The 15,335-nt window shown below is 36.1% G+C and overlaps 1 protein-coding gene across 6 annotated transcripts in view; it reads left to right on the top strand.

Annotated features, from left to right (window-relative positions):
* Window positions 1-15,335, top strand: part of stx1a (syntaxin 1A (brain)) — an 82,902-nt gene that overhangs the window by 27,019 nt on the left and 40,548 nt on the right. For 5 of the 6 annotated variants that reach the window (XR_008602305.1, XR_008602304.1, XM_023281433.3 and 2 more), the window contains exon 3: window positions 3,221-3,320. Coding sequence is in view for 3 of the 6 variants with exons in the window: in XM_023281433.3 (XP_023137201.1) it covers window positions 3,221-3,320 (100 nt within the window). In the remaining 3 variants the exon portion in view is untranslated. Of the gene's footprint in view, window positions 1-3,220; window positions 3,321-8,397; window positions 8,538-15,335 lie in introns of those variants that run through there. The other variant, XR_008602306.1, reaches the window with a different exon arrangement.

Below are 15,335 nucleotides of genomic sequence, written 5' to 3'. Positions count from 1 at the left end.
GAAATGCATTTTTATGTACATGATCAAGTTTTGTTTATGATGCTATATAAAGGACAATTTTTATTAGTACTGTATTAAATAAGGCCGATATTTTAAAAACACTATATTCATATTCCCTTTTTGTTTAGTCTTAAAATGTGTATATTTCAAAATTTATTGCAAAGAAAAATGTGAATTTGCCCTTCAAATAGAAATAATTTTAATAAATTCTAAATTAAAATAATATACTTCTGGGATTTCTCAAAGCAGCCTCTTCCTTAATTACTTGTCAAAATATGAGTTGCCTGTAAGCACCATTACGTTGGTTAGGACTTTTCTTACTTTGTGTGGCGAGGTTTTTTTCATGCCCCTGAAATCCTTCACCTGATGATGCAATAATGAAGTGAGTAAAAGCAAGAAAGATTCAGTGTGGCCTCGAGCCCTCTGATCATTCTCCTTAGTGGATAAAAATTAGACGTTTATGTCAGAACAACTTAAATTAGATGACAACTTTGGGAAATTGCAAAAAAAATCTTCAGGACTCTATTACCGGCTCTGGGATTTGACTGATTACCTGGGCAGGAAGATACACAGTTAATGAAGTCATAAAATTAGTAAAACTGTACGTATGTGAGTTTATTTAGTTAGTTTTTCCTGGATTTGAGGTTTTCAGCATTGTCTAAAATTGGTGTTTTCTCCCACACCAATAAAATTTGCCTGAGAGCTGAGAAACGCAGTGTGACTCACTAATATAGGACTTTAGAAGCAAGGCACTTTGAAGTGGTTTCATTTTCTGCTCACTTACTGTCTTTTTCTCTTATTTCTTTCTCACTCTCTTACAGTTTTAACTAAGTGACCTCTCCACACCTATTTTACTCTTATTTAACTCTGTATTCACCTCACTGTGCCTACTTTAGTGTCTGGTCTCTTCCCTGAGGTCTTAGACGGCCAATTATGTTGTTATTTAAAAAACTGATCCAATCGGCAGCTAATTAAAGAGATAATTGGAGAATAATGACCCAGGCTGAGGGAAGGGGGGCTTAGGAATGCAGCAGAGCTGTGAGAAGTGATGCTTGAAAGGTGGGCTGCAAATGGAAAAGACAAGGCTGAGATATGCGCCAGGAAATTACTGCTGCTGTGGAGGAGAACGAACGGAGACCCGGTAGCAGGAGGCAGGTAGCAGAGCAGGTGTAAAAGGAGGAGAAAATGATCAGCAATATGACAGACTGAGATGAAAGTAGAGATTGATGAAGTCGCTGACAGATGTGACCTGCTGCTCATCCAGCTGTTACCTCAATCCAGAGGCAGCACAGCTGGTCGTGAGGCAGCAGAGAGGAGGAGGAAGGTGATTGGTTAGAATATCATACCTGTATCTTTGTGACAGATGGTGCAGAGTCCAAAGGAGGGTATGAATGTAACGCACTTCCAGGGTTAGTTTCCTTTATGCATTTAATGATATGCTAAAAGAAATAGTTTGTTTATGTTTAGTTTGTCTTATGAAAGCCCTCTCATGTCTGTAAGCTAAGTATGAATCTCCAGTCAGCATCTGATTAGCAAGCTTAGCATAAAGAAGGACAAACAACTAGCCTGGCTCTGACCAAAGGTAAAAAAAAAACAAAAAATCACTTAGCAGCATGTCCACTTCACTCATTTGTTTAATCTGTACAAGGACCAAAGTGTACAAGCAAGGCAGATTTCCTAAACTTTGCAGAAATTGGTTTCCAGTCATTATGCAATTGTACTGTGTACAACAGAAATGAGGACATCTTTGTGCAGAATCCCCTAAATATCAGCTGATTTCTAACTGCATCACTGATTGCTTTAATTTTTCATTTACGAGTAGAGTGTGCAGTCTTATAAGCAATCAAAAACAAATACTTAAGAAAGACATTCAATGCAACAAAAATAAATACACCTGTGATCATTAGAACAAAACTTAGTACAGACATGATTTACCATCAGTCTAATTTCATGTATGTAATTCTAAAGTGAACTTAAGAACTTCGTCAGGTTTGTACTAATGTGCTGTGTCTGTCTGCATCTCTGCATCATGGCTCCACACGGAAAAGAATTGCCAGAGGAATTTGAAAATCTGATTGTGAGCATTTAAAAAGATTGAAAAGAATTCAGGAAGATCAGTGACTAGCTGGAAAACAGGCAAAACACAGCTGCAGCAGCAATTAGGAGGTACAGAACGAGCCATAGTGCTACTAATCAGAGCCACAGTGGTCGTCCTCCTAAACCACAGACGGTGGAAAGCAGCCTGAGGAATATTAAAAGCACATTCTTTGGTCAGATTAGACCAAGCCGAGTTTGTTTGATTCAGATGGGGTCCAGTATGTTTGGCATGACTGTGGCCAGGACTACCACAGTGAGTTCATAGTTCCAACAGTGAAGCACGGAGGCGGGAGTGTGATGATATGGAGCTGCATGAATACAAAAGGTGTTGAGGAGATGACGTTTATAGATGACTCCCAGTCTGCAGAAGAGAAATATTCCATCATGAAAACAATCCAAATCACATTTCCAAAATCCCACAAGAGTTTCTGAAGAAGAAAACAGTAAAAACTCGTACCTACTTAGGTATGTCACCTGATGTGAATCTAATAGAATACCTTTGGGGTATTTTAATGAGAAAGATAAAGCAACCTGACTCCTTCAGCACTGAGAATTTGAAAAATATGTCTTTCAAGAATGGTAGAACATAAATTGGGTATTATTCATGCCAAAGAGGATTCAGTCATGTGTTTAAAAATAAAGTTATACATGTATGTTATTGAGAAAATATTAGATCTAAAACTCAGTTATGAAAGATACTGTGGAGCCTGTATTTTTTATATGGTAAATCACAACTGATTTTAAACTTGTTGATTTTATACAGGAGCAAATAATCTACTGTTCAACTTTTGGATCATTCAACATTTAAATTATATTGCACATGGGTTGTACTGATGTTCTCTTGTAAACTGTAGTCCACACATCACACACATACATGTGCTCCAGTGTTTGCAAAGTCACAGAGAAATGACGATCAAGGCTTGATAAACATGAAAAACTTCCTTGTATCTCTGTCTCCTTCCACATAAATCAACTCTCTCTGCTTTCAATCTGCCTCTAATATGATAATTACATCTTCAGTTCAGTTTCTGTCAACTTCAGTCAGGCTAATCATTGTTGCTTCCTGTCTCAGTACTGAGCACATCTAAAGCACCTTTTGGTCTCTTTCTCTCTCTGTTGACAGGTGGAAGAGATCCGGGGTTTTATCGAGTCTCTGGCAGAGAAAGTTGAAGAGGTGAAGAGGAAGCACAGCGCTATCCTCGCCTCGCCAAACCCCGATGAAAGTAAGGCTGCTTGTCTTTTCTGCTTTTTCTTGTTTGATTCTTTCAAGCACAATTCTCTCAGGGTTAAAAGTTCTACATGCTGGGACCTTCACAACATCTCACTTTACAGGACTCTGATTGTAGCAGGACTTCAGTAACTCAGGAGTTCATGTAGTGTTGCAGTAGTTCTCTCTGATTCACCAGTTGCATTTGTATCATCTGGTTAAAAAATACTATATAGATGGATGACATTACAGGAAACTTTGACTCATGTGGAACTACTGGTTCTCAGTTTGCAGTGCTTAACACCACTATTCCAGAAGTTCAACTTTCTCTGCTGAAGTAATCTGAGCTTAACAAAAGTCTTTGCAATGTTTTTTTCCTTTGACAAAGGTCTTAATTTACCCCTAATTCATGGAAAATCTGTCTCTGACTTATATCAAAACCATACTTCGAGTCTGTCTGTGTGAAACAATGCTCAGATGTTAACCCAGCTGAAAACCTAGGTGAGATTTTTGAACTATGAGGTAGAAAGTATTCTCCAACATTCTGATTGACAAGATGTAGACTGTGGGTATAAATGTGACATTGGCAACGCATTTCTCATAGCCTTCTCCTCCTTTCTGCTATTTGATTGTTAACGTTTTTAAAATTCCCTTTGCTATGGGAAGCAACAACGACGACCTCTAAGCAGCAACCTACACGCTGAAAATTGCAGGTTTTGAGGAAGATTAAGAGCATGTAAGTTGGCAATTCTTCCTGGTTGTGCATGTTTGTGCACTGGCTGTGGAAAAGATTTCATTTTCCAGGTATGTTCTTCACTGCATCCTGGGCTGCAAAAGACATTTGGGATTTGTTCGAGGAAGTACAAAGAAGCAGGAGTGTTTTTTGATGATTATTCTTCAGTGTGGACGTAGTGCTGTTGAGACAGATCTGACTATGCTGCGCTAATATTCCAACATCATTATCAACACACTAAATGAGGGAATATTCTGCAGAAAAATGGTGCCTGTCCCTCCAGTGAAGTCCAGTAGACTTGTCGAATCTATGTCAAGGAGCAGGGCAGTTGCTCTAAAGGCCTAACAACCTGGCTAAGTCCAGGTTGATTTTTCCTCTAATTAGTCACTCAGGTGTTTTTAATAGGGATGATTCATCATGAAGTTATTGATTAATTCAATCAGGGGAGGTGACATCGTCCAGGCCGAGACAGACCCTTTAGCACAAGCCTATCACTGATTAATGATGAACATTAATGTTTAATTCTGCAGTGACTCAGTAATGAGTGAGAGAAGCTCTTAATGGAAAGTAGAAAGAGAACAAAGCCAAAAGTCACAGTTTCATATGCTGTCTAATGTACAGCGGCAGCAAAAGCCTGATAATAGTGTCAAATTCCACTGAACAAAAGGAAGAGAAATCACTCCATTGTTTTAAAGAAGTTGAAGAGATGAAGAACAGTTTGTCAGAAAAGCAAATGGTCTTCAAGAGGATCTGGCAGATGTCTAGAGCTGTCCTCTTCACCCATCAGTCCCCTTCGTCCTTTTTGGGCGTTTATGCTTTCAGTGAAATTTCTTATACTCTTGTTTGTCCATTTTTCTACAGTTTTCTGCTTTCCCTCTCCATCACTCCACTCTTTAGTCCCGTCTTTACCTCTTCAGCTTCTGTTACCACCGTCTGCCACGTTTCTCAGGTTCTGTCTCTTCCCATCAGCTGCTCTCCACTTTGCTTTTGTTCAGTCTGTGCTGGATACCACGATCCATCTTTCCTCCTGTCTTTCTGCTCCCCCCATCTCTCACACCTCTTCCTCTGTCATTTATGTCAAGGCATTGATCGAGAACCCTGCTCTCAGAAGGGGGATGTAACTCACACTAGTAAGACCCCCCCAATCCCTTTTCCTCCCCCTTACCTCCCACCTACCTGAAAAAGCATTGATCTGCTTGCAGCAGCGGCCATCAGATGAGCCCTTTAACTAGCCAGAGTGTGCAGATGATACACAGATCAGAGTGGCAACGAGGCAAGATGTTGCGTTCACGATACAAATTCTCCCACAGGTCATCTCATTTCTGACTGAAATCAATTCTCAGTGTGTGTGTCCACCTGATAAATGTAAAAAAAATGCACATCAGTCAGCAGCTGATGTACAGTAAATGTCACGGTTGTTCATTACAGGAAGATCGTCCTGTCCTTTGCTGTCTGCATGTTGCATTGTGGCCACTGACTAAAAGAAGGTGTGTAATACATTTAGGAAGCTCCGCTTTTGGCCGAGCTGATCTTTCCTCTATAAATCAAGATCATATACTTTGCAGTGCGGAATACAGTTTGTTTGGAAACACAACACTGATTAGATTACGTTTCTATATTTCAAAAAGCACAGCAGTGAAATGTTGATATTTAATGTGGGCCCACAAAGGTCACTATCAGTGTTTTTCATTACCTTTCCTGGCAATATCCGCTCCAGGCAACAAAAGCATGATTAATGTTTTTATGGTTATGGCTAGACAAGGTTGTTTTGCTTATGTACTTAAAATAGCGATAAAAAACAAGACGCAAAGTCGATAGCCACACTGTTAGCTGTGCAGATATTGGCATCTTAATACTGCATATCAGCCTGTTAGCATGAACTTACTAGCACTATTGTGACTAATGACAGGAATGCCATTCATTCTGCTGGTTTATGATCAGAAAACAAATCATTAGACAAGCTGAAATGTTGACCTGATGATGACACGAGATGTCAACAAAGTGATTAAAATTCATCCTGATGTGAACATGATTGTTTTACTGGATTTTACAGATATCCACCATCCAACAGAGACATACCACCTACAGATGGGTGCTAAATTAAAGCAAACACCTGAACTCTTAACTACCACAGAGAGGGGATCTGGTGGTTCTGTTACACTGTGGGGGGTATTTTGTAGGTGTGGTTTGGGTCCACTTGTCTCTTTTAGAGGGAAGAGTCACTGCAGATCAATACAAAGTTGTTCTGAGTGATCGTCTTCATCCTGTGATGAAACATTTCTATCCTGATGAAACGGAGGTGGTCTGGTCTCGGATGATAATGACCCCATTTACAGGGCAGGAGGGGTCTCTGAATGGTTTGATGAGTTTGAAAATGATGTGAATCACATGTTGTGGCCTCTACAGTCACCAGGTGTCAGCCCAAATGAACACCAATGGGAGAGCTTAGATCAAAACGTTCGACAGCACCATCATCAAACCACCAAATGAGGAAATATTTCCTCCAGTGAAATGTAGAAAATTAGCAGTTTTAAACTGTTTAACTGTAATTTTTTAAACAATTTACTGTTATTTTACAGATCTACCCAGTTTTGTTCAATTACAGATAATACTTGTACGATTGACACAGACACGAGACAGAAAAAAGTATTAATTTACATTTTATCTTAAAAAGAAAAAAAACATGCAAAACTGAAAAATAATGTCCATATAAAAAAATCTGAGTTTTTAAAAATGATTATTCTTTTTATTATTTATTTATTTATTTATTTATTTATTTATTTATTTTTACATAATTTGACCATAAAATTACCACAAAAATATAAGTATTTTTAGAAAAAATGTGTATAATACGAACTGAAAAATGGTAGCAAAAATTTTTTTCAAACTGCTATTTTACAGATTTTCACAGTTTTGTTAAATTACAAATAACTCGTAAGAAAGAAGACAGGAAGGAGCCAGAAAAAACTTGCCTGTTACTGTAAAACACATTGCCAAAAATGAGAACTATGTCCATATTAACAATATGTATATTTAGAAATGGCTATTATTGTTTTATTACAACATCTGAACATAACATTTCCGCAAAAATGTTGTTATTTTACTGGTATTTGAAAGAACAATTATGTAAATTAAATACCATAAAATGGTAAAAAAAAAAAAAAAAACAAAACATTTTTTAAACTGTTATTTTACAGATTTTCCCAATTTTGTTAAATTCCAGATAATATCTAGTCAAATGCATGAAATCACAGAAATATAATTTATTTACATGTTGACTATTTTAAAACTACCAAAACTATAAATAATGTCTGCATTAAAAATATTATAACAAATAGAAATTTGTTATTCTACAATGTGTGAAAGTGAAATTACTCTGTTTTACTGTATTTAAATCAGCTAAAAATATTATTTTACGGATATTCTATCAGATTTTCACCATTTTAATGGAATTTTTTGCAGTATAAGATTCCCGTGGATTATAGAAATATACCAAAGACACATTGAGGCTGTTCTGGTGACATGTAGCTGCCCAGCACCTTATTAAGACACATCATGGTGGTTTTTCCTTTCATTTTACACCCGTCTACATCTGATGTAGGTTTTTTTTCCTGCATGTGTCTCTTTCTGTCTCTTTCTCTCTGCCTGCTGCAATTCTGACATTTGGTGCTTCATCTTGTACTGCAGTGTGTCGTCAAAACTAATTGCACATTGGCATTTTAATGGGAAAGCTGCTTTGAATCGTGAATTCATTAGAATGCTATTTGAATGTTGCTCACATGAATAGCCAGAACAGTCTTTTGTGTTTTTTCGTATATACACTAGTGTACAGAAAATCCTTATTTCTCCTCTCTCATATTCTACTCATCTTAGAGCTTTTTCAGTCCGGATTTTTACGTTACGTACTCCTTGCCGATATGCTTTGATTTTCTCGCCTGTGGTGAAGGAAGTATGTTCTGCTTTTGTTATAACTTCAGAGGCGGTTCTTCCTGCCGAATCAAACTCCATCTCCTTCTTTACGCCTAATAAGTCTCATTTTCTTTTCCCCTTCTAGTTTCCCATCTAATTCCCCCACTCTTCACTTGTTCTCCCACATGAAAACACATAGATATTATGTAAATAGGTGCTACGACTTGTGCGTGATAAAGAGAGCGGGGCTGATACCAGCATCATTTGTTTTCTCTCCAGTTTGCAGATAGAGATGGTAATGGAGGAGTAGTGGGAAATCGCAATGTGATTTGTTGATCTGTTTTTTTTTTTTTGTAAAGTCCTTTTACAACCCTGCATAGCATCGCGTAGCAGAAAACCTCGTGTTTCTATCACAGTTTATCAGTCTCATAATCACATCACATCTCCCCAGCCGCCACCCACCTGGCCGGCCTCACGACCCCGGAACCCTCCACGTCTTCTGCTGGCTGTGCTTTTGTGTTTGCTGACTGAGATGCTTCCCGGTGATCTCCACAGGGTTAATTCCAGCCCACATGCGGAGCCCCTATTACAGTAATATGCACACACATCCCGACACACACACTGTGTAATGTTACCTTCGCCCCTGTGTTGCACGTTGTCCCATAACACCGTTTATCCACCTCCCTAAATGAAGCAAAGCAAATGTGCACCACGGAATTGCAATATACCGCTGTGTGTTTTTGGATTTAAGTGTTTGTGTCGCAGCATGTAGTAGTAATAGTAGTTTGCACAACGATGATAGAGTAGGTAATCATCAGATCATAATGTGTATTGAACCTTTGTTCCTCATGAGCACATTCTTCTAATGCAGGAAGGGGAGACGCAAATGCATTTTATATTTAGAAACATGATTGAATTCACATTTTATGTTGGATAATCGCGTCATTTGTTTTGGTTTTTTAGTATTGTTTGCTGGCCATGTGCAGCGCTGTGCCTCATTATTTTGATTGATGAGACAGAACTTGAAAGATTTTATAATAAAAGGTAAAAGGTCAGTGATGATTGTTTTTCTGAAAGTGGCATCTGAGACTTTAACACTCAGCTGTTCAGGAGGGTTTGAGGTTTATATACTGTTCAACAGTTTTTCTGTTGGTTTAGTGTTGGTATTAAAACCTTGAGGAGAACTTGTTTAGCCAACAGTAGACTACTGCCATGTTGGAAAATAAGTCTTTGTGATATTGTGAGGTTTTGTTCTTTGCTGTTAGTCAGATAGTGGCTTCCAGAAATGAGGACGGTTTACAGTATTATATACAGATCAACTTTCTGTAGTTTAATAACTGTAGCTGCCTTCCCTCCTTTTTCTTTATTGGAGATCTTTTTCTTTTTTCTTTTTCTTTTTTCTTTTTTAGATCACCATCGCATATAATGTAAAAAAATATATTTAAAAAAAGAAAGAGTGAACATATGGCAGCAAGAGATACAATAATAATACCATTAAAAAAAAGTTACTATGTGTACTATTAATACAGTGTAAAGCTGTTACTGAACAGTCCGAGCTCTTCCTTACCAAGGTAATTATTGTAATTTAATGAAAAATAATTGTATTAAAACTTAAAAAAAATACTGAAACACTGGTTGCCACCTTTAAATGACAGGCACATATAAAAGTTTGCAGATTATCACCTGTGGAATACCAGAAAAATACTGCAAATATATTAGAACTTGAACTAGAATTAGGTAAAAATTCTGTAATTTAGCATGATACAATCTCTTTAATACAGATTTGGTTGCACAGATACCATAAAATTCAAAGCTTGAAAAAAATCTATTTTAAAACTGATTATTTCTGGACATTATATAAATTTTTGGCCTATTTTTAGTTGTGAAAATGTAAATCAATGCTTTGTTTGGGAGATTTTACAACTTATTTTGTGTAATTCAACAAAACAGGGAAAATGTGTAAAGTAATAGTTAATTGTTTAAAAAGTTACAGTATAAAATGTTTAAAAAGTGAAGTTTTTTTTTAGCTGAATCTGTTGAATGTATTGTTATGAGATGTGATAAACTGGATGTTTCCATCCATTTATTCCTCTGATCAGTTTATCCTGATCTTCAAGTTTGAGTTACATCAAATATATCTATCAGATGTTCACATTTGTTTCCCTGAAGAGATGACTCTAGATGTTTACAGCAGACCTTTAAATTAGTTTACTGTTTGTTGAAGTGTTGTCATCAGTGCACAAATTGAGTGCTTTGTTAAGTTTATATATGGTTAATTTTGACACTTGGATGAAATACAAAGTGTTTGGTTAGTTTCCTTCTATTTTCTGCTGCTAAGGCCTACAACACTGGAATAAAAATACTCACCAAGTTTTTGCTTCTTGACATAGTTCTCCATCTACTTACTGAGTAGGAGTGCAATTTTAGGAGCTGGATATTAAATCTTTAGAAGAAGCTAAAATACAGCATGAAGAAGAAAAAGCATTTTTCACGTTCAGCCCGATTTTTCATATTTCTATCTTTCACTGTATTGTCACAATGAGCACTAAATCAACAATAGCTCCCTGTGTGTAAGAGGCAATGTTCCCTCTAATGTTTCATGAGTGTGAGCAAACACACAAACTCCCTGAGCGTTCCTTGGACCACTGTGAGCAACATCAGACGTGTGCACTGTGGTCACACCAGCATCACATCCATTCAAGTTACATGGTTCATTAAAAGAATCAGATTACAGCATTTACATTTCTGTTAAAACACTTTGTCAACAGGAGCCAGTTGAAGGCTGCAGTGATTTTAGTGACACTACAATGTATAAGAGTGAAGTTATTGAATATTTGTCTCTCTTTACTGTTGCAGCGGTTTTGCAAATTACAGACGGACCCTGTTCACTCCATAGACACCAATGTTATTCCTGTAGCTTGAAAGACAGCTACTTTTGATAAAACTGGGCTTGTAGCACATTGTCTGCCTTGCAACAATGGGAAAGAGGCACCGTTTATGTTTTGACAACCTATATCTAATGAGTTATTGATGCTGGAAGTCTGAATCTGTGAATATCTTTCCAACTTTACTGAACTTGGGGCCACTACCACATAAGGAGTGATATATTTAATTTTGAAAAAAGCATTTAGCCATACTTAAAGCTTTAAGTGCTTTATTAACACGGAACTAAAAATTTTGTATTGTTTTATTATCACAGGTTCTGTCTGAAAAGAGGTGGCATCATTTTAAACAGTGAAATCAAACTAACAAAATGTAATGACCAACCAGTGAGCAATACTGGATTCTGCAAAAACATAAACAACTTTTTTAAAAATCTAAATCTTATCTTAACACAGTTAATGTATTAACTTATTTTTGTGTGTATGCATGTATTTATTGATTTATTTAATACTGTTAACATATCAGAGTTCTGAGTGAATTTTTCTTAAGATAGGCAAAGGCCATTTATTGATTACATATAGGCTATTTAATAAATGTTTATTAAAAACTAAAAAGCATTAAAAAATAATAAACAACTTAGGCATTTATTGAGTCACTAAAATACTGTAGAGTACAGACCACATCAGCATGATTATAAGCATCCTCTGGTAAATTAACAACCAGATACTGATGTCTCTCACCATATGGACTTCAGGAGATGATTAGATGATGATAAACTGTGACCTACTGGTTGGGTTCTCTCTGTTCTCATGTTTCTTACATGTTTGTCCCCTGACAGCCGGGTCATAATGTTTTTTGAGCAACACACCATACTATGACGTTTTTACATTGATGGTTCTACTATGGAACCAGTTTGACATGTTCAGGCGTTCTTTGTGTGAAAACTCAAAGATTTCAGGTATCAGAAGGTGGTTTTTATCTTTCTTTATTAACTTTCTGCTTCAACTTTAAACTAAATTTCCTTGACTAAGCCAGCCCTCTGGACTTCCAGTAAGCTGTGTTCCTATTGGCTGTCCAGGTGGCTGCTAGGTGTTATCAGGAACACCTGAGCAGCTCACTGTCTTCCTGCTTCATGTGGCTGCATTCAAACATTTCCTCTGCTTCTGTTCACCAGTGAACTGGGTTTGGCTCCGTTGCTTTAGTCTGTTCTTTAGGCGTTGGCTTGCAGCTTCCAGCAGTAAAATCGTCTTTAATGTGTTTCTTGGTGTGTTTTAGGGCTTTGTACTGGATAGTTGTCTTGGTAAATGAGGTTCTTTAGCCACAGTTAGCACATGGTGCTAATGTGTGCAGTGATTAGTGGATTTGGTACAGCTGAGTTGTGTCTTTATCTTGGCTGTAGTGAGTCTTCAGAGGTTTTTGGTCAGACACATTCTGTATTTTTGTTGGTGAACCAATGTTAGTTGTCCAGAAGGTAAGAGTTCCTGTCCTGATTCTCTGTTCTCAGAGGTTCTCTGGTAGGCTGCAGGAGACTTTAGTGTTTGGGTTGTGCTAGTTTGTTTTTTGTATGGTTTCATTTGGACGACTATCTTGAGGCCCCTCCATGTGGTTTAGTGAGGTTTTCTGGAACAGTTCTACAAAGCAACCTGCAGCAGAAGAGACTTTGAGAGTTTTTAGGAAGTTCTGGAGACCAGACTTTAGAGCAGCAGAAACATTTGTCAGCAGTTTGAGCAGGAGAAGGTGAGCTTCAGAGTAGAAATGAGAAGGAAACCTTCTTGACCCGTGTGGTGAGGTCCTGTACCAAGAGTTTGAGCAGGTTGTGAAGAGTCTGTAGTTCTTTGGTCTGAAAGCACAAGAAGAGTCAAGTCATTAAAGGAGAAAACAGGAGATATTGTTGGTTCTTCTGTCGCTCTGCAGTTTCCTTAGACTGAATATCCAGTTTATATTTTAAATGATTTCCCATGTGAGCCCAAGAAGACTTCAATAAACTCCCTCCATCCCCTGGACACAACATATTTTATTACCATGCTAAATCTTTTTTTTTTTTTTAAATATGTTTTTGAGTTTTAATCATAGTTTTAGCATATTTTTTTCTCTTTGCTTGTTTAGTTTTGTCATCTGTGTAAAAGGTGCTAAACAAATAAAGTTGAATTGATAAACTGAATAACTGACTAACTCATGATTGTGCCAACAGAAGTATTTTCATTGTGATTTAAGGGTTTACTTCATTTTTAAGGTTGGGGTTAAAATCTTGACAGAAAAAGATTAAAGAAATAAACTAAAATAACAAAAAGCAATTAAAATCAAAGGAAAAAAATTAATACAATAAAACTTTTAAAAAGTTTTATTAAAAAGATTTAAGAAATTTAAGATGTAATTTTCTAATTAAACATTTAATTTTTTAATTAAATGTTTTGTCTTTTTAAAGGTTTTATCTAATGTTTTGCATTTTTTAAAATGTTTAATATTCTTCTTGTTTAATTTTATTTTTAAATGTTTAATTATGGAAAATATTTTATCTGTAATTTTTAATATTTTCATTTTAAAAATATTGTTTAATTTCATAATGACATGTATTGTATCTTGTTGAATTATCTAATTCAATATTTTGTCTGGTTAATAGCGCTAAACATTAAATACAATTAAATTATATATACATATACCACCTTTTAATGTTTCATTTTCTTTTTAAATGTTTCATTGTATTTTCTGTTTAATTCCTATTTGAAGTTTTATAGTCTTTAAGATGTAATTTTCTAATTAAACATTACATTTTTTAATGAAATGTTTTGTCTTTTTAAAGGTTTAATAATCCAATTAAATGTTTTGCGTTTTTTAAAATGTTTGACATTCTTCTTGTTGAATTGTATTCTTTAAGTGTTTAATTCTGGGAAATATTTTATCTGTACTTTTGAATATTTGTATTTTAAAAATTTTGTTTAATTTCATAACGACACGTATTGTATCTTGTTGAATTATCTCATTCAATATTTTGTCTGTTTAATAGAGTTAAACATTAAATTACATTAAATTATATTAAACAGACAAAATATTGAATGAGATAATTCAACAAGATACAATACGTGTCGTTATGAAATTAAACAAAATTTTTAAAATACAAATATTCAAAAGTACAGATAAAATATTTCCCAGAATTAAACACTTAAAGAATACAATTCAACAAGAAGAATGTCAAACATTTTAAAAAACGCAAAACATTTAATTGGATTATTAAACCTTTAAAAAGGCAAAACATAGGTACCCGTATAGCTCAACGGGTTAAGCGGGTGACCCATGTACAGGGTCCCCGACGCAGCGGCCTGGGTTCGATTCCCGCGTGCGGCCCTTTGCTGCATGTCTTCCCCCGATCCTTCTCCCCTGTTTCTTGTCTGTCTCTCACTATGCCTATCCAATAAAAAGCTGAAAAAGGCCAAAAAAACAAACTAAACATTTAATTAAAAAATTAAATGTTTAATTAGAAAATTACATCTTAAAGACAATAAAACTTCAAATAGGAATTAAACAGAAAATACAATGAAGCATTTAAAAAGAAAATTAAACATTAAAAGGTGGTAAAACATTTAAAAAGAAAAACCTTAAAGATTTAATCGAAACATTAAATATTGGGAAAGAAAAAGAAACTCAAACAAGCCGATAAAACATTTGAAAAAGCAATTAAACATTAAAAAGACAAAATATTTGGAAATCAAATCAGACATTAGAAAAGAATAAAAGGTGAGAAAAGAGAAAAACTAAACGTTTAAGAAGAATCAAACTAAAGACGAAACATTTCAAAAGACACCAGTTAGATTTTAGAAGATCAAATTAAACAGAAGAGACAATAAAATGATGATAGATGATAAATGCACAAAAAAAGAAGATTTGGTATCTGAGTGAGTAGCTCAGGGGGTGAGAAGAAAGACTGGAAGGTAGCTTTTTCAAGACCCACCACTGGCCTTTTTCTTTGTTTATTTTTGTCAGGATTTTGATAAAAATTTGAGAAGGGTCTGGTCTTGAACCAGCGACCTGCAACTCCACAGGCAAATAGCATACTTCTTGTTTCCATTTTCACGCTGTCTACATCAACAGAATGCACTGAAACTTTGCCCCCACTAGCTTAGCCTCGCTGTAGCACGCAGCTCAAAGGGGCGTGTCCTATCTACTCATTCATATCTATGAGAACAACGGTAGCTGCACATAAGGACGCCTGTCAATGACGTTGATTAGCTGCGTAAATACCATTATATACAGTCTATGGTAAATACGTATGTGAATCACATCATTGGCTGCAGCAGCCAGTCACCGGTCACTCACTGACTCACATTAAAAAATAGCACAGAATGAACTGTTACGTGTTTATTTTATTTACAATTTAGGTTGTTTTTTTTTTTTTGTGCGCAGTGCAGATTTTCTGTGCGCGGAGACCGTGTTAGCAGTGCGCAATTGCACAGCTTAGAGGGAACAGTGGTAAGAGGTCAGAAGTGGTGCTGTTAAGGGGGTACCAAGGGG

This window comes from Amphiprion ocellaris, chromosome 7, assembly GCF_022539595.1.
Source record: "Amphiprion ocellaris isolate individual 3 ecotype Okinawa chromosome 7, ASM2253959v1, whole genome shotgun sequence".
NCBI lineage: Eukaryota > Metazoa > Chordata > Actinopteri > Pomacentridae > Amphiprion > Amphiprion ocellaris.
This window is presented reverse-complemented; position numbering and strand designations above follow the sequence as displayed.